The sequence below is a fragment of the Rhopalosiphum maidis genome, chromosome 2, assembly GCF_003676215.2.
Source record: "Rhopalosiphum maidis isolate BTI-1 chromosome 2, ASM367621v3, whole genome shotgun sequence".
NCBI classification, from domain to species: domain Eukaryota; kingdom Metazoa; phylum Arthropoda; class Insecta; order Hemiptera; family Aphididae; genus Rhopalosiphum; species Rhopalosiphum maidis.
The window spans coordinates 20,091,662-20,111,852 of NC_040878.1; the positions used below are offsets into that span (position 1 = coordinate 20,091,662).

General features: G+C 29.9%; 3 protein-coding genes across 3 annotated transcripts; all 3 read left to right on the forward strand.

Annotated features, from left to right (window-relative positions):
• The first annotated feature begins 1,052 nt into the window (after nucleotides 1–1,052).
• LOC113554679 (histone-lysine N-methyltransferase ASH1L) lies at nucleotides 1,053–7,626 on the forward strand. The gene is made up of 2 exons (XM_026958630.1): nucleotides 1,053–1,516; nucleotides 2,767–7,626. The coding sequence occupies exon 2, from the start codon at nucleotides 2,976–2,978 to the stop codon at nucleotides 7,488–7,490; it is 4,515 nt and encodes a 1,504-aa protein (XP_026814431.1). The 5' UTR covers nucleotides 1,053–1,516; nucleotides 2,767–2,975; the 3' UTR covers nucleotides 7,491–7,626.
• Nucleotides 6,888–19,985, forward strand: LOC113554680 (charged multivesicular body protein 1b). Its single transcript, XM_026958631.1, has 6 exons — nucleotides 6,888–6,891; nucleotides 16,147–16,202; nucleotides 16,421–16,542; nucleotides 17,600–17,722; nucleotides 19,567–19,787; nucleotides 19,866–19,985. Exons 2-6 carry the CDS (start codon nucleotides 16,187–16,189, stop codon nucleotides 19,981–19,983), a joined length of 600 nt encoding a protein of 199 aa, XP_026814432.1. The 5' UTR covers nucleotides 6,888–6,891; nucleotides 16,147–16,186; the 3' UTR covers nucleotides 19,984–19,985.
• Nucleotides 8,711–12,326, forward strand: LOC113551096 (endoplasmic reticulum metallopeptidase 1-like). Its single transcript, XM_026953131.1, has 3 exons — nucleotides 8,711–9,008; nucleotides 9,201–9,841; nucleotides 9,925–12,326. Exons 1-3 carry the CDS (start codon nucleotides 8,711–8,713, stop codon nucleotides 11,329–11,331), a joined length of 2,346 nt encoding a protein of 781 aa, XP_026808932.1. The 3' UTR covers nucleotides 11,332–12,326.
• Nucleotides 19,986–20,191: the final 206 nt, after the last annotated feature.

Below are 20,191 nucleotides of genomic sequence, written 5' to 3' on the forward strand. Positions count from 1 at the left end.
ATTATGTTATATACAATAGCTATGATCTTTAATCAATTTTTTTCCCATCCTCTCAGATATATTGTAGTCAACTTTGACAGTTTAATTTAATTTATCCCAATTATGTTTGATATCACTCATTAACTAGGGTTATATCATCAACTAACATGTATAATTAATATTTTAATAAAGGCAATAGTGTTGAGTTAATAGAGATTAAAAATGATATAGGACTTAAATGCTTAAAGATATATCTTTGGTAACTCCTTAATTTTTTAAATAATAATTACCATAAGAAAGAAAACTATAACAAAAAGTCAAGAAAGATGTATTTTTGTTTTGTCATCAATCATACAAGTAAATGTATTATTATTTATTTGTTTTCAATATTTTATCAAGTATAAACTATAGTTTATAAGTGGATATAACTAACCCCGTTTATATTGAATCCATGCTCATAAATTGGTGTATAATTTACAACAGTTAGGTATATATTTTAAACCATTTACATTAAAATGTTTGTAGTATTGTATTCTTATTTTTTTTTTTAGTTTAAATAAGAATATATATTTAAGATAATGTCAGATGCAAAGCCTTTTCAAATTACTATATTTGAGCAGTTAGAAAATATCCTAAAAATGAATCCTGCTTTTTACATATTATAACAGTTATTACTAGGGTCCCGATGTTTTTACATATTAATCAAATGCTGTTTTAGAAGAAAATCATGAAGTATGGACGATTTAATCACCAGTCTGTAGTAATGTACAGCGGTCAGCAATACAAGATAAATGACTAATGAGTAATGATGATGATATGAGGAAATATAATTATGTTTTAAACTTCGTGCTGAGGGCTTATATAAGTAGTTCAACGCCACAGCCCATGACGGTACTAAAATAGTAAAATACCAGTTGGTCAACGACAACAATTTTAAACTATGTAGGTCTAAACCATGGTCATTAGAGAATCTTTCTAATGTTCATGGTCTAAACACTCGACAACAACGTAATATATTGATAATAAACGTTAATAATGATAAGAGCATTATTTGACATGAAATGTACCGTAAACAAACATATGCATAAATTAATTTTATATAGTTAAATAAAAATATATTAATCTAATTCGTTTGAGAGTTACAAAATTAAATTGGTTATCGATCGTTTGTTTCGTGTAAATTTTACAATCATTCAAACGATCTAAGCCCCGACAGCCGTGGTCTAAAAACATGATTGTCGACCAATTTAAATGAGACAAGATTCAACGACTTCTAATGACTAATTACCCGCTGTTTAAACATATAGAGACGCGTTTCGCCATTTCCATGTGATACTGATAACGGAATCGTGAATAATAATAATAATAATAATAATACACGGATAACCAAACAAATGACAAATTTATCATCGAAGAAAAAATTGATAAATTCTAAATTCTATTTCTACCATATATTTCTGTCAGTTGGAGAGAAAATGGAAACTGGGAAGTCATTCCAATGAAAACGATTCCATAACGAATATATTTTGGTCTAAAGGTAAGTAACACTCAATAGTGATATTTATGACTGATGTCTGTTCGTCTTGTACTTCTGTGTAAACGCAATACGCTTTATAATTTATATTTTCATAACTAAATTATTATACGGATACGTATATCCAAAAACGATTTTATACACTAAGCAATATACAACTAAACTGTATTTAACCAGTAAAATATATTTGCTCAAATACCCAATAAATTACAACATCTTAAATTCCTATAGAATTAATTTATATAATAGGTATGATGAGTGATAATCGGTTTTTCGTGTTTGTTATACAAATTCATATGTGCATACAGTATTAGCTTACAGTATATTATACTTAAAATGTATAATGGTTACATTTTATGTTAGCTATACATACCTTCTTAAGACGTTATCAATGTATATTTTTATAGAACATAGGTACTGAATCTCTACAACTGTTCATGTTTCTGAAACTTATTTAATGCACAACATTAAAAACGATATTAGTTAAAAATATAACAAAAAAATAATATATATTTGCTTTATTAAAAAATTACCTTTCAAAAGCGTAAACAAATCTTTAATAATAATCTGTTATATTTGTGGTTCCTGGAATATAGTACACAAAAACAGATTTGGGTTTATACTCGTAGTACCTTACTTTATACCCATAGATGTAATCATTAAAAAGTATTGTTTTTCCCCTGTTTCAAACTTAAATTTATTGTGTATTAAGACATTTAATTTTTATAATAATTGTGCTTGTATGTTATTTTTCTTGTGTGTGTGTTATATACTTATATGCTATTACTAACTAGCTATTAAAATATTTATAATGTATAAGTACAATTATTAAAGTTGCACACATTTATAATATGAATAGTACTAACTTTACACTAGTTTTACAATTATACTAAAAAACGTTAATAACAACTGTAGGTATAGTGTGTGTGTGTATATATATATATATATATTATTGCTAAATAATTAGAGGAATGAGAGTTTTTCACATCATTTCCATATGTGCTAGGTAAACATATAATTATTTCTTCTCCCCTGCCAAGAAAAAAAAAATATTCTAGTTATACCACTGTTGGAACTGATCGCCTAATACCTGCAATGGAAAATTATAGTTACAGCACTTGGCCAAAGTAATGTTACATTTTTATATATTATAATTTTGTATTGGTACAATTTTAAACTAAAATTCACTTATTTCTAGTATAATATTTTCATAAAGTTTTATACTTATTGAAACTTTTTAATATATTTTTCAGATTTTACTGAAGTTGAATTGGTGAACTGTTATTATTTTCATTAAGCGCTGAAGCAGTAAGTTCATCACATTAATCATAACAAAAATCTCATCATTGTCATATAATTTGGTCCATAATTTGTTTATATTGTTTAATAACATGAATATGTTGGAAAATGTGCACTTAAAAACAAATTCTCATTAGATTTAAGTGTAAAATATGTCTTTATTATGATTTTAACAAACAATACAACTACAATGAATAGTTCCGGGCAAAGTAACGAATCTGTTAGTAAAGTCTGTGGTGATCTTCTAAGCAGTTCTGCGTGGAGTGCTGTTATTCATCAACCAGCACATGATTCTGATTTAGAAGACTTGCCTTCCACAGTTGACATGGATGCTATTAAAGATCCTATTCAAACATCTCATAATACTATAACTAACCAAGTGGTTGATTTCTCTGAATCGGAATCAGAATCTGAAACTGAATCTGAAAAAGAAAAATATTGCACTAAAAAATTTGGTTACTCTTCTGTTGATGATGATAACATTGACGATTCATCAGATACTTCATTTTCGTCATATCTACCTTGGTCAAAGAGAAAAGGATTAGACAAACAAAAAAGAATAAAAGATTCAGTAGAATCACATTCACATTCAAGTTCAAGTTCTAGTGATGAATCTAGCTCTTCTTCTAAATCAGCACATTTTGTGAAGCAACCAATTTATGACGGTACTTCTAGTGACGGATCAAAAAAAAAAGAATTTTGGCAAGAAGAACCAAAAAAAACATTTTCTTCAAGTTCAGAACTGGACAAACTTGAAACCTTAGAACCTGAACATTTACAAGTCATTAATCAAGAAGATTTAGCTGAAATTTTATCTGATGTTCAAAATCAAAGTTTTTCAACTGGATTTGATGATGTTCAACCAAAAAATTTAAGTGATAGTAGTGACTCAAGTGAAATAGAAATCAAAGATTGTGTTGTGAATGATGCAATTATACGTTTAAATAATTCTTCTGAAGATGAAAATAAAAAACCAGGTTATTCATCAAAATTGCTAAAAGACTTTGTGGAGAAAACAGAAAATGTGGTACAGAAACCTAATTGCAAAACTAATTCACGTTCGTTAGAAAACAAAGCAGTTATCAAACAAAAGGAAAATGTTATTAAAAGAGGCAGAGGAAGACCAAAAGGGGCAATTGTGACAAAAAGTGATAAAAAAAATACAAACACACAAAATGTTTTGCCCAAATTGTCAGCCAATTTTAAGCGTGGACCTGGTCGTCCAAAGAAAATGCCTCCACTTTTAGAACCAAACAGTCCAACTACAAAGAGTTTAGATTATGATCCTCCTAAACAAATTAAAGTTCATAAAAAGAAGAAAAAGAGTAAAAAAAAGAAAAAAAAGCGTAAGAAAGCATTAAATCCTAAATTTATTGCTGAAATGGATAATCTGGTTACTTTGTTTATTCAGTGTTTAAATATATCTAAAATTGCAGAGACTATTAGAGGTAAATCTAGCTCATTGAAATCAAAACAAAGAGACAGATCTGGTAAAAAAAGAAAAATTGATAAAACAAGTTACAGTGATAATGATATTGATAAAAAAAGAAAAAAGGGATCTCCAGATACTTCAAGAGATTCTGAAACTACTAACGATCAACGACTACCACTTAAAAAGCGACATTATCATATAACATCATCAACTGGTGCTGGTGTTACATATGTTGAAGATGTGTCTAGGGATGAAAATTCTGGAAGTGAATCTGATAAACAAATTAAAACAGTTAAAGTAAAATCTGAAGTGAAGAAAAAGTCAGGTTTACGAAGTAATTCTGCAATACCAGAAGTTAAGGCAAAAGATAGTGAAAAAAAAGATGAACCTAAGCCAAGAAAACCTCCGGCTGGAGTATTTGTACCAACTGTTGAAATGCCAAGCTTACAACTAAAAAAGAAAGTTGATGAAAATAATGTAAAAAAAGTGAAATTAATTAAACCCGAAAAAGAAAATCCATTAGGAAAGTTAAAGAAAAGAAAAAAATGTATAAACCGAACTGGATTTCCTGTAAAAAAAAAGAAGAAGAAACGTATAGACCTTATGGTATCTGACGATATATCTATTAAACATAAAAGTATTGATCCACGGCCCAAAAGTGAACGAATTGAAATTACTCCAGAAAGGAGAAGTATCCGTGCTGTTGTTCTTAATAGGTTAAAAGATAAAAAGAAAGATGAAAAAGAGGATAGTGATGCATCTACTGTAAGTTTACCTAAGAAAACTAAAACGGACACTATTGAAGTAAAATCTCAGAAAAAGAAGCCCGATAAAAAGCATTCAATACAGTCTTGGAACTATAGAAAATTAAAGACAAATGTTTATTATGATTTTAAACCAATTTGTACTTATGAAGCACAAGCATGTAATTGTGTAGTACCAACTGAAGGTAAAGGTTGTACAGATGATTGTATAAATAGAATGATATTTGCTGAATGTTCGCCTGAACTTTGTCCGTGTAAAGAAAAATGTTCTAATCAACGACTACAAACGCAACAATGGGCTCCTGGCTTAGTTAAATTCATGACTGAAGAAAAAGGTTGGGGAATCAAAACTACTGAAGAGGTAAAAAGTGGTGAATTATTATTAGAGTATGTCGGTGAAGTAGTAAGTGAACAAACATTTAAAGATCGAATGACATCTATTTATAAAAATGATGTGCACCATTATTGCTTAAAACTAGATGGAGGATCAGTTATCGATGGCCATAGAATGGGTGGTGAAGCCAGATTTGTAAATCATTCTTGTGAACCTAATTGTGAAATGCAGAAATGGAGTGTGAATGGATTATTTAGAATGGCATTGTTTGCTCTTCGTAAAATACAAAAAGACGAAGAACTATGCTATGATTACAATTTTTCTTTATTTAATCCAGATGAAGGTCAATTATGCAAATGTAAGTCTCAAAAATGTAGAGGTGTTATTGGAGGAAAAACTCAAAGAATTACTATAAGATCTCCCAGTGTTGCAAAACATTTACCAACTAATAGAAATCGTTCAAGAAAAGCGGCTCCTAATACTAATACTTCACCAAAAAAATCTTTATCTATTGTTAGTATACAACAAAAATTAGTATCAAATGCACCTATTGTAATCAGTAGAGAGGATAAAGAACTAATATTTCTACATAAAATATGTTTATATAGAAACCTTATGAAAATAGAAAAAATAAGGAAAAAACGAAGAGGTAAAGATAATAAACCAAAACAACCTGAAGTATTTAGAGCGCAAATGAATGCCCTAACTAATAGCTGTTCAGTACGAACTAGAAGACTAGCAACTGCTCAAAATGATCCTGAAATGGAAAAAAAGGCTAAGTTAGCCACAATATTTAAACAACTTTTTGACATAATATGTAATGCTAAAGAAGAAACTGGTGAAATACTAGCTACACCATTTATAACATTACCATCTAAACGTAGAGTTCCAAATTATTATCAAAAAGTATCGGAACCTATTGATTTGACAACTATTGCTAATAATATTGAAGTAGGTGTTTATGATACTGTAATTGGATTTGATTCGGATATTTTAAAATTACTTACAAATAATGTGAAGTATTATGGGCGAACTTCAGATTTAGGTGTAATATCCACTCGTTTACGTAAGATTTATAATCTAGCTAAAATAGAATTTGTACCAAAAATTGAAAGCATTTTAGAAAAACCTATTCCAGAAGCTTTTATAGCTGAGAAAAATAATCCTGGTGGTGATCAAGATGATGTAGTGCGATGTATTTGTGGTTTACACGAAGAAGAAGGTTTGATGATTCAATGTGAACGTTGTTTGGTATGGCAACACTGTGATTGTATTAAAGCTGATCCTGGAAAAGTAGAATATTACTTATGTGAACGTTGTGATCGCCGAGAAGTAGACTATGAAATACAACTACCAACACCACCAAGCTATGCTGAACCTTCAGAAGTTCATTATTTAACATTAATTAGAGAAGATTTACAAATTCGAGTAAATGATACTGTTTATGTACTTAGAGATATTACAAATCCTGAAAGTGGTAAATCACATTCTTATAAAACTATAAAAAATTTTAAATATTCAGATTGTGATATATTTAGAGTAGAGCGATTGTGGAAAAATGAAAATGGTGAGCGTTTTTCTTTTGGACATCACTATCTTCGACCACATGAAACATACCATGAACCGACTCGGAAATTTTACCCTAATGAAGTTGTCAGAGTCCCTATCTACGAAAAAATTTCATTAGATCTTATTATGGGTAGATGTTGGGTTCTTGATCCTTCTACATATAGCAAAGGTTACCCAATTGGCTCTGAACATAAACATCTATATATATGTGAGTACAGAGTAGATAAATGTGCACGAATGTTTGCTAAAATGAATAAATCAAAAAATCCTCCAATTTGTACCAAGAGTTATGCTTTTGAAAAGTACGATAAAAAACTAAAATTAGCAAGAACATTTGCACCTCATGGACTTATGGTAAAAGTGACCAATAGTTCTACGACCCCTCGACCTCGACATACAGAAACTATTCAAACTTCCAAAAAGTTATCCAAAGCTCAATTTTCAATCAAAAAACAAAGATTGGATACACTTTTAACAAAATTGCTATCAAATTTACCAGATGAAGAAAAAATTGATATTACATATTTACTTGAACCTGGTAGACGACATAGAAAAAAACCTTCATTTTTAGAATTATAATAATTGAGTATTATTTTATTGTTATTTTATAGTAATTAAAAATGAACCATTATAAGTAGATTTGTGTCATAGTAAATAAAGTTAATATTAATTCTAAGTTATTCACAATTTTATTTTGTAAATAAATTAAATTAATCTTGAGCACTCTTTACATCTATATTATAATGTTTATATAACTACTTAATTTACTATATATTTTTATATTTGATTAGTATTCTATAAAATCAAAATGAACTGTGATTTTGTTAAATTGCAAAATGTGATGTATTGTTTCATATAAATTGTTATACTCTTATTTTATATATCATAAAAATACCTTAGTTATAGCTGAGTGAATACCATTTGTAAACAATTCTAATGTGTTCTTAATTGTTATTGCTTTTTTATATTTATTATTAATTTTAATTTTTAAGTATAATTTACAAAGTATTTTCTTATTTAAAAAAACTTTATTTTAAGAATTATAAGACAGAATTTAAAAATTGTAAATTAATTATTTTAACTGTTAATACACGTGTATGATTATGTATTAAAATATATTTATGCATTTTATTATATTCCAAATAACTCTAATACAAGATATAATTATTACTACTCAATGAGATTAGGTGTACATTTCACTCTAGCCCATTATAAAAAAAAAATAAAAAAATATATATGAAATAGATACTAACTTTACAAAATGAGCCGGTATGAAATTTTGCTAATACTTTTGTCAGTTACTTAATCCAATATTTTAATGTATGACTTTTATCTGCAAAATAACCTAACCTAACCTTTAATATTAAACTTATTATTAGTAAAATCAAATACCTCCTTATGAAAGATCTGTAGCTATTGATTGATAAACATATAGTGCATAGAATATTTTTATTAAAAAAAATAAATACATTACCTTTTATAATTAATAAACCAAAATTTGGGAGATGTATAGGAAGTTAAAATCACCATAGTAAATCTAACATCTAAGCAAAAGAAAATTTGCTCTATGTTTATTGTTAAACACTAGATTAATTAATTTTTTTGTTTAACTGATATAGTTACTAAAGCGATTATTTCATATTGGTTCATGCCGCTGCTTATTTATTATTAATAATTTTACTACCTTATTACTTACAAAAACACAAACAAGAGGTCATTTGAGACATTCTTACTAACCAAAAAATATATTTAATGATAGGGGATTCTAGCGTTATGTATTTTGCACAGGATAAAATTGAATGGAGCTGCGTCATCGAGGTAATAGGTCCGACAACAATCAACAAATGGAAACATTCCAAATCGATCAAAAATCCAGTGATACTAAAGATGAAGCTACCAGAAATCAAAAATGTCTATCAGCTGTACCGACTCTCTTAGTATCAGTAACTGTATTGATAATTTTAAATGTGTTTGTGTATTATATGGACAACAAATTACCACACCCTATCCAAACAAATTCAACCAATAATGATTTTGTTGCTGAGCGTGCAATGTCCACATTAATCAAACTAGCTAATTTAGGTCCAAGACCTGTCGGTAGTAATGAAAATGAAAAATTAGCTTTTAATCTTTTAAAAACTGAAATTAATGATATTATAAACGCAGTAGGCAACGTGAATGATATTGAAATGTACAATCAAAAAGTAAGTGGTTCGTTTATCATAAATATGAAAAATTGGAAGTATTTATTAAGTTATGAAGACTTGCAAAATATTGTTATTAAAATAGATCCTAAACAAGGTATAAATGATGCCATTTTGTTAAATTGTCATTATGATACAGTTCCTGCAGGGCCTGGTGTAAGTGACAATGGTGTGAACTGTGCTGTAATGGTAGAACTTTTACGAATTTTATCGAAAACCCCACATCTGAGGAGACCAATAATTTTTTTATTTAACGGTGGCGAAGAAATAATGCTCCAAGCTTCCCACGGTTTCGTCACTCAACACCCGTGGTCTAAAAACGCAAAATACATAATAAATCTCGACAGCTGTGGAGCAGGTGGCCGAGAAATATTGTTTCAAACCACAAAGTCGGATTCGTATTTAGTAGATTTATACGCTCGCACCGTTCCCCATCCATACGGGCAAGTAATTGGCGAAGAACTATTTCAATCGGGTGTAATACCGTCGGACACAGATTTTAGGATATTCAGAGATTTCGGGAACATGTCTGGTCTTGATCTGGCGCATTACAAAAACGGGTATGTTTATCACACGAAACACGACGACTTGAATCAAATCGGTCCGTCCGTGCTACAGAACACGGGCGAAAACTTGTTCGCGCTCGCCAAAGCCATGTCAACGCACAACGCGACAAACAGCACCAAATCCAAGTACGTGTTCTTCGACGTGTTCGGCGTGTACATGGTTTCCTATACGGAACTGTCGGGGGCGTTCGGCAACTTCATTATCGTGTTGTCGTCGTTCTTCTCGATCTTCCTGTCGCTCAGATTCACGACGGTCGGCATGAACCGCCGCGAGTACAGCTTGCACCTGTTGACGGCCATCGTGAGTCCGGGTTGCACGATCGTGGCGGCCGTGCTGTCGTGTCTGCTGGTGGCGTTCGCGATGGACCGGCTCGGGTGTTCGATGAGCTGGTACAGCAACCGGACAAACCTGCTGGTGTACTTCGGCACCGCGACGTGGTCCATACTGACCGTGGCGGCTTACTACCCGAAAACCCGGTCCAGGACCGATACCGAATGGACCGTGACGATGCTCAACGGCGTGCAACTTTTCTGGACGGCGCTGCTGTTCGTCGCCACCATGGCCGGTCTGCGGTCCAGCTACCTGTTCGCCGTCATGGTGCTGTGTCCTGCGGCCGCCAGCTGCGCGTTGGGCATACTGAACGCCGGCCGGGCGCCAGCCGTCTGGATAGCGGTATACGCCGCGTCGCTGGTCGTGCCCATCGCGTTCGTCCTGTACCTGACGCAAATGTTCGCGTCGCTGTTCGTGCCGATCGCCGGACGCCTCGGCCCAACGTCAACCCCGACTACGTGGTCGGCGCGCTGATGGCCATGTCCGCGTACGCCACGGTCGGCCACCTGGCGCCGGCCGTTGCGCTGGTGGGCAGGCCGCGTCCCGCGCTGGCCGGTCTGGGGGCCGCGATACTGGTGATGGCCGTGACCATCGTCGCCGTCCGGCCGGTCGGGTTCCCGTACTCGAGCGCCGTGGCCGAGCAGCGCTTCGACCTGATACACACGCGACGCGCGTTCTACGACTTCGGCGGCGGCGTCCGGTACAACGATTCGGGTTATCTGATCGTCAACTGGGACCGGCAGGGCCCGCGGACGGTCGCGGATTACGTGCCGGACGCGACTCGCACCGACTGTGCCAGCGAACTGATGTGCGGCGTACCCGTGACCGGCTCGCTGGCGCCACACACCGGCTGGCTGCCGGGCGGTCCGCCGCCGGCGTTGCAGCGGTCCACGGCCACGACTCGAGCGGTCGTACTCGAACGCGACGAGCGACGACGACGGATCGCGTTCAACGTGACCGGCCCCGAGAGGGTGACTGTGTACGTCAGCCCGTATCCCGGTACGCGGTTGAAGTCGTGGAGTTTCGCGGGAGAACCGGAAGCGGCCACCAGTTGGATGGGCAACGACGTGTACGTGATAAAGCACTCGTCGGGAGCGGGTCCTGCGGCGGGTGGCCCGCAGAGTGTGTGGAGCTTTTGGTTGGAACACGAATGCGATCGCGGTTTCGGCGAAACGTCCCTCAACGTCACCGTGGCGTACAGTTGGGTGATACACAAGGACTTGGTGTTGGGCGACGAATTCCGGTCGTTCGTCGACTCGTTTCCGCAATGGTCGCACGTCAATATTGCGGTTGCCAGTGTAGAAGCCTTTGTCTACTAAGTCAATTATCTCGGGACCCTGATAAATATTATACATATCATTATTCATTGTACGTATACGATATTACGATGATACACAGGTAACTTGATTCCGAGGAAGGTTACCTATAATAATATATATAATTACATAAGTTCAATAAGATATAACATTTTTCAGCTCAATTATTATAATATTATATAATGGCCAATGGGTATTAATAACGTGGTTAATAAATATTGTTATTAAAACTGTATAAGTTATAACTATTACAATTTATATAATTAATTATATAAAATTATTCCTATAATCATTGGCGCAACTAGGTCTAAAATATTAGGGGGGGCTACAGACCTACAAATAAATACCTAATTTAATTTACTTACTTTCATGCTTTCCAAAAAAATAGGAGAATCGTCTTGATTATTTTCATATCAATAGTAACAACTACAAATACGAATAATTTTTTTGTATATATTAAAAATACTAAATAAGTATTTTTGTCCATTTTTAATCACCAAATAAAATTAAAATATTGGATGGTGTCCGCCGTAGTGCCGCTGGTTGATGCCACATGCCCGCATAATATTTATTAGATAAAAATATTTTTATTAAATTATATATTGTACATAGCAAAATAAACTTTGATATTTTATATTTATACAATTTACTTTTGAATAATTCTGTTATAATAATAAATTCTCTACATCATATCGTATAGCTAGGGGATGTGTCTCACACCCTCGCTATTTTATGCTTAAATTATTATTTAATCCTAAATAATAACCATAAAATTATCGAGCCCCTAAGTCCCCTTAGTTGTGCCAATGCCTATAATATATATGTTTTTTATTGTATAGATGACTTATCATTTTTATCAAATACTATGATATATTATTATATATACATACGTGAATGCGTGATGTGTGTTGAGATTGCATTTATTATATCCTTTGTTAATATTATATTTTTATGTATTTATTAATAACTTTTAAACTTTATTGATTTTGGATTTTTTTAAATGGGTAAATATCGTATGTCTGATCAAAACATAGTTAATAAATTGTTTTATACATATAAATGTTAAAAAAATATGGTTATCTAATATGTTTCTATTTGATTATATCTCTTTTTTATTATACGTCTTAACCTACTTATACAGTATATTGTATATGCTATAAACAACTCTATAAAAGGAAAGAATGACAAACCTTTAAATATCTGCATGTAAACTAAAAAAATTGTGGTTGATTCGTTTTGACCACTGTTAACATGTGGACTACGGACCTAAGGTCTCGTATGTCTTTATAGGCTCTTTTGAATAGTTTAAGGCATCTCTGGGCGTGTGCCCAGAAGTGAAAGAAATTGCTTGATTCCGTATTAATTGATCATTGTTAGACTTGTTAGAGTTAAGACGATCGTTGAAGTGTTGGTAATGTATTTTAGCTTATTTATAGATTAATCTTTTTAAGTCGAAGTGTACAGCAGTGGCGGATCTAGAGGGGGCGATCGCCCCCCCCCGTTCTCTCAAAAAAAATAGTTTAAGTCCCTGATTTTAGTTTTTGACGTAATTATACTTATATATTTTTTTATTACTATTATCTACTATAAAAGATATTTTTTTTGTTCTGTACGAGACTGTGGAAAGTAACATGTGTATGTGCCTAAATAAATACTTTATCAAAATTAATGTGTGCCCTTTAAAAATCGCCCCCCCTCCTGTTATCTTGGTCTGGATCCGCCACTGGTGTACAGGCTAATTTCGCACTAAACGAATTTTTTGAATTATCTTTTATAACTTTATAAGTTATAAGTACTTTATATTTATATAAAGTTATTATATAGATATATAATCTTATTTTCTATTGTTTGTTTAGGTACTCATTTTATGTATTGGCACATCCATGGTGGGGACAGACGCCACTCTCGTGGATCTGGGATGATAGTAAATTAATTTTTTATGAAACAGATTTTCTTTAACACTTTTATTAAGAATTTTTACTTAAAAATCATACTTGGTTTGTATAATTATATTATACACATGCCACATATATGTATATATATTATATACAATGGCGGGGATTAACCTTCATGGCACCCTAAGGCACGCTTAGTGTTTACAGCCCCCCTTTTTTTTAATACGATCCAAGGGTCGTAGTTTAAATAGGTTAACATCGAAGAGTGATGGGTAATCGGGTAATATAAGTGAAAAATAAAATGATTCAATATATATATTTATATATTTTTTTGGTTCATTGTTTTAAGAATAAAAATATATAATAACATAACAAATTTGCGGCCCTAAGCTCGAGCCTCACGAGCCTAGTGGTTAACCCGCCACTGCTCTCGATAACACTGTCTGTATTTTAAGCTTATTTTAGGTATTGCATATTATTGTGTTATTGAAACAGTATTTTATTACATTTATGTAATTTTATATCTATATGATAAGCGATTGTTTACTGAAACATAAAACATTGTTGAAAAGTTTTAATTTTTTGTTTCTGATTAAAGGGGGAAATATTCTGAATACTTTTGAAAATAACTACATATTTAGTAGGTATAAAAATATTCACAATAATTATCACCATATTTTTCTCCTATTTTAATAGGAACTGCATAACTTAGATTATGGTGGACTTCTCTACTAAATTTGTTTAAAATTACATCCAATTTATTAGATTTCTGAATTATTGTAATGAAAATGACTACCTATCCAATTTGCTATAAAACGTGGAAACTATTCATATTATTATAACTATTTAGAAAAGGTCATTTTCGAAATTGCAACGATTAAATATCTATCTTAGAACAACCATGGTAGAGGATCGTTTTAATGAACTCAGCTAATTTTTTCTTATTCGTAAAAAAAGTCATTGAATTAATCGAACAAGAAGAAAATAAAAATTTATTTTATAATGCACTTGGGTAATTATTTTAACTCAGGTAACTAGATAATTGTATTTCATTAATAATATTTAAATTCAAAGACTTTTTAGGAAATAATAAATATTAATACAATTTCAAATATTTTGAGTACCTATTTAAAAGAGCTGTTGATAAATTAATAGTTTTTTAATTATAAAAGCTTTTGATTTAGTTAATTGTTTTAAAATGTGTTATATTTTTACAATAAAAATAATTATCCGATGTATGAATTCAATAGCAGCTCTCTACTAGTAAATAAGTATAGATTTTCCAACCCCCTCCGGCTTCTTCACAAAAGCTTCTGAAGACGCACCTTTGCAAATATTTTATATTTTTCATATTCCTATGTTTTACAATTAATTTTTTAATATTGTTAAATACTTTTGTTACCACACTAACAAATTATTTCCTTATAGTTTATTTTTTTATATAAATATATTTAAAATCTATACGTGAATACAATAACAAGTCAATTTTATTGAAGTAGATATAAGGTATAAAATTACTGTGGCGTGAAGGAAGACATGTCTATATAGTAACGTCTTTCACATAATGCGGGTTACATTACTTTCTTATAGTTATTGAAAAATGTAGGATGTAGGAACTTACTTATACATCAATACATATATTGACATATTGTACAATTTGTACATTGCGTGTACTATATAAGTATTGTATTCTTTAGTAGGTATAGCATTTGCATATTCATAGATACATAACAGCATAGGCTCATGTTTTATTTACCCAATGTCTCGTATTGGTCTCAATTCTCGGACAAAATATTATTTAAATGTAAAAATGAATAATTGTTCATGTTTAAAATTGTAAATAAGTAATCTGACATCATTGCATATTATAAAAAAATTTAAAAGTCTGAGCTACAGTTTGAATTGTTTGAAATAATGACATTTTAATACGCAATTAACAATTTATTATATTATATTTGTAGACACGTCATAGGTACGTGTGCAATCTTATACCTATTATACGCTGTACCTTGTCACCTCCAGACATACAAATGAATTGTAACGATTAACGAATAGTACACATATAATTCATTATTCATACAACATACATTTCATAACCATGTAGGTATTTATTTTTTCTAATTCTTTTCTTACTTTATTTTATAATTATCAATATTATCATTAAAAGTATGACATAAATATATTAAAAATTATAATAACAGATTATTATTTTTAGTTTTAGCTTTTTAATATAGTTTGGCGGGGATTTTATTTTTATAAATAATAAAATTATAAAATATTAATATTTTGTAAAATAACTATAAGTAGGCAGTAGAAACTTAAAGGGCACAGGCTACTATATTGACATGTTTATGGGGAGGGGGTAGATTCCCTCCCTTACTTTTTTCGAAACAGGTATATAGCTAAATATATAAGCTGTACAATAATTGTTATAAAATTCTTTACATAGAATTAAGACCATAATTAAAGATATTATACAGTATAGTATTAAAGTATATCTTTAATCGTGGTATTTATTATTTAACTATTTAGCCATGGTCAAAACGCCCCCCATTACATTGAGTGCATGGTCTTAGAAGATCTTCTAAGACTGTGGTTGAGTGTTATCATCGTACATGATACAAATTCATACCCAATGAGCATCTATTCTGTGCACAAGCATATGATAATGGACGATGTCATTGAATGTTATCACTTTATCAGGATTCGGGAGGATTTAGTTTTTGAGTTGTTTTCATTGTTATCTGTTAACTATAATAATGATTAGTGACTAATGTCTATTGTCTATTTTTTTTTTAGTTTATAGATATTCCATTCAAACTATTATTCTTTAATATTTTCAATTTTTTTGTATTCTTCACTTTTTCACAGTTTTACAAATTATAAGTATCCAATATTTCTTAATTTCTTATTCATTCTGGTGATCTGGATTGTAATAAATAATTCATTCTTTTGGCATTGAAATGGCAGCTATGGAAAGTATCCTTTTATTACAAAATTATTGTGATTATTACTTTATACTTTATAGTATATGTATTATGTGTTATTTTAATTAAAAACTTCAAACACAATTTTTATAATCAATATTTATAATTCATACCTATTAGTCATTATTATAATATGTTTACTCTTGTCATACGTTTAATTAAATTGAAGATGTGCTTATAAAATATAATTTTCCTTATAAAGTTGCATAGATCATTTATTTAATTTGAAGTTTGCAGTTAAAGAATTAGAAAGAAATTCTAAGAAATGTGAAAAGGAAGAAAAGGCTGAAAAATTAAAAACAAAGAAAGCTATACAAAAGGGTAATATGGAGGTAAATGATTTATTATATTTAATACAATTGTATATTTTTGAAGTGTATATAATAATAATATGTTTAACTAGCAGAAATAAAAAACAAATAAACCAATTATTTGGTTATTATTTAAATCCTTAGGTTAAATAAAGTGAATAAATATAAAGAATATATTGGATTTTCTTGTAGTTTGATTTGGGTATACTATATGACAACTCTTTTTTTATACAAAATATATTAACATTTAAATTTTATTTAAGTAAGAAATAACCTATCAACTTCCTTTTCATTCTTTATGTAATATTCTACCTATAGGATTCGAATTCAAAATATCTTAACTTAAAAATTTAGAAGAATTATTTTTGTATTTTAAATTAAAAAAAAATAGTATAATAAGTATAATAATTCGAGTATGGAATATACATTTGAAATTTTTTTATAGTCAACAAATAACATTTCTAATAAAATGAGCAATGATATTTATTAAATAAGTAATATTCTTACATTAATCGTAATTCATTATATTCCTCAGCTACAAGTATTAATTTATTTTGTTTACATTTTTGATCTCTGATGGTCCAATTATGGTATCAAATTCATGCTATACTGTTTTTGTCTTATCAGTTGCATTTTTTGAGTTAGATTTTTGCAATTGCCTAAATTGTGGTCGAACTAAATAAATATTAAACCAATTTTATTAATCTTTTTATTTTTTAATTATAATGTAGTTACTATTACACATTTATCAGGGATGCATTCGAAAACTCAACTCTAGTTAACTATAGTTACCCAACGTCGTTTGGGATAGCAGAGTTGTTAGACTCTGGGTTAACTCTTTAACCCCCAAAAAATAAAGTATACAAAAATATAATATTTTATTTTTATATTTTAATTCCTTTAAATTTTTTCAACAATATCAAACAAACGGTTTTGGAATAATATTTTTGAAATATACTATAATAGTTCCATTCAATAGGATCCATAAATTTAACAAATAGTTTAAACTGTTTAAAGTTAAGTCTCAATTTATATAAATGATTTTTTTTATATAATAATGTATAATTATTATTTTTAGGTTGCTCGCATACATGCTGAAAATGCTATAAGACAGAAAAGTCAATCACTTAATTATTTACGTATGAGTGCTAGAGTAGATGCAGTTGCTTCAAGAGTTCAAGGTGCTCTTACCACCAGAAAGGTAAGCTTAAAATATGTAAATACTAGCTGAATGACCCGTCGCTGTCAGTTATTAAAAATATAACATATTTGGGAAAAATTATATTTATCTACCGTAATACTAAAAGTAAAATAAATGACATAAATAATATATCATTAATAAAGGTTTAACATTTGATTTGGGTACGATTATCGCTACATATTAGGACTATTGTAATTGTACAACACGCAACTATGAATTATTAACCTCTTCAAGCCTTTTTTCGTGACATAAAGTGGCATAATGTTTTTCTTTCTTCAAGGTTTAATCTATTTCTGTACCAAATTTAATCAAAACTGGTTCAGTGATTTAGGTGTGAAAGCGTAACAGACAGGCAAAGTTACTTTTACATTTATAATATTACAGGGATTTAACATAATGAGTATGTGGCTTATCTTTTAAATATATTTCAAAGTTTATTTACCATTTTTATTATTGTGAATTTTTAAGACTACATATTGTATAATATATTGTTTGAAACTCAATATAGATTAAGAATTAAAATTATTATACATTGGATATTCTTGAAAATATTTATCTTTATAAATTCTGTATATCTCATGATTTTTTGTTAATGTTTTAATTTTAATTTTATTTTTTCTTCTACTCTTGGCATTTAATACTTTTCCTTTAAGAATTTTTTTTTGCCATCGCAATCTCTGATTTAGTGATAGTGAATCATGACAACACAGTTTTTACAAGGCAATATTATTAGCTCTGCGCTTAACTCCCAACCTGGAGGACTAAATTACCTCAACCACTTAAGGTTACTGCAGTACATTAAAGTTTATGTGATGGAAGTGCAACTTTCCCTATAATGGTTTGTCATATTTAACTTATACTTTAGGTATAAATAATTTCTATTTTATTATACAATATAACTTTCTTTTTTAAGTTTTAATCCTATTTTTTTCTTAAAATATTATCCTTTAACTATTTAAAGCTATTATTTGTAATGTTATTTATTGTAATCTATGTATTATTATAAAGTTATATTTTTACTTTGAATTTTTTTTTTTTATAAATTAGTAATATAGTAGTAGTCTAATTGGTTTAATTAGAATCACTAACTATCTTAACACTATTATTTCTAATTATATTATATGTCTTTATTTTTAGAAATTTATTTTTCATAATCCATCAATAGACTTATTTATTTTTATACAGTATTTATTATCAAAAAAGGTCAATGTACAATGTTATTAATCATTGTATATTATTTTATTTCATTTATTAAAGACTTAAATTCATTTGATATTTTGAAGTGTTTTAAAATATAATATTTAACGGCCTATAATCATATTTAATACAATTTATTTGGCCAATAAAGATAAAGTAGTTTACATCTCAGTCTGTAATGAATAATGACTAATAAAATACTACGTCATGAATGATACATTCACAAGTATCATAAATCCTAATTGTTTTACTTTAATTCTAATAATATATTGAACTGTAATATTTAAAAACAATAAAAGAATGTTTATCTAAATTAATGTTATACCTTACCAATAAGTATTTGTTAATTGTTAATTTATAAATAAGGAAAAAATTGTATAATTGTGGTTACATATTAAATATTTATTGCTTCTATCAAATTATTAAGTATATAAAAATAAATAATATAGTTGAATTTGAGAATCCTTTAAGTAAAATAATAGCCCTTATAAATTTGTATCTCTTTTTAATTATTTTATACTATTAAATTTATATATAAAAGTATAAACAAATATAACTTGCTAAATATATTCATACAAAAATAAAACAAAAAAATTATACTTCAAATTTTAAATTTGTTGACCTCTAATCAATACTTAAATATGTAGGTAACCCAGAGTATGGGAGGTGTTGTAAAAGCAATGGATGCAGCAATGAAGTCTATGAATCTGGAAAAAATTTCTTCATTAATGGATAAATTTGAAAATCAATTTGAAGATTTAGATGTACAAAGTTCTTATATGGATAATACCATGTCTCAAAGTACTACTACTGCTGTGCCTCAAGGGGATGTTGAAAATTTGTTGCAGCAAGTTGCTGATGAAGCTGGGTAAATTATTGTTATTTATCTCAAACATAATTATACATAAACATATTAATATATTTTACCAAATTGATTATTTTTTAGATTGGAACTAAAATTAGAACTTCCTACCAATCCTCAAAGTATTAGTTCGCTATCTTCTACTACAACAGAACAAGACGAGCTTACACAACGTTTAGCCCGTCTCAGACAAGCTGAATAAAGGAAAAAACGCACAGGCAAACAACTATAATTTTAACTCAATTTATAAATATTTTGATTTGTGGCTTAATAGTTAATACTTGAAGTCAAACTGTTATAGAATTTATCAAAAGTTCTCATATTATTTTTACCCATCAAAAAAAAAAAAAATTTTATAATATATTGTTTTAGAATAACCAACATCCTAAATATACAAGAGAACAATCTAT

Coding starts and splice junctions, on each gene's coding strand:
- LOC113554679 (XM_026958630.1), top strand. CDS start 2,976: ATGATTTTAACAAACAATACAACTACAATGAATAGTTCCGGGCAAAGT.
- LOC113551096 (XM_026953131.1), top strand. CDS start 8,711: ATGGAGCTGCGTCATCGAGGTAATAGGTCCGACAACAATCAACAAATG. Junction 9,009..9,200: donor TTTAGGTCCAAGACCTGTCG/GTAGTAATGAAA, acceptor TTATTAAAATAG/ATCCTAAACAAGGTATAAAT. Junction 9,842..9,924: donor ACGTGTTCGGCGTGTACATG/GTTTCCTATACG, acceptor CCTGTCGCTCAG/ATTCACGACGGTCGGCATGA.
- LOC113554680 (XM_026958631.1), top strand. Junction 16,543..17,599: donor TACAAAAGGGTAATATGGAG/GTAAATGATTTA, acceptor TATTATTTTTAG/GTTGCTCGCATACATGCTGA. Junction 19,788..19,865: donor CAAGTTGCTGATGAAGCTGG/GTAAATTATTGT, acceptor ATTATTTTTTAG/ATTGGAACTAAAATTAGAAC.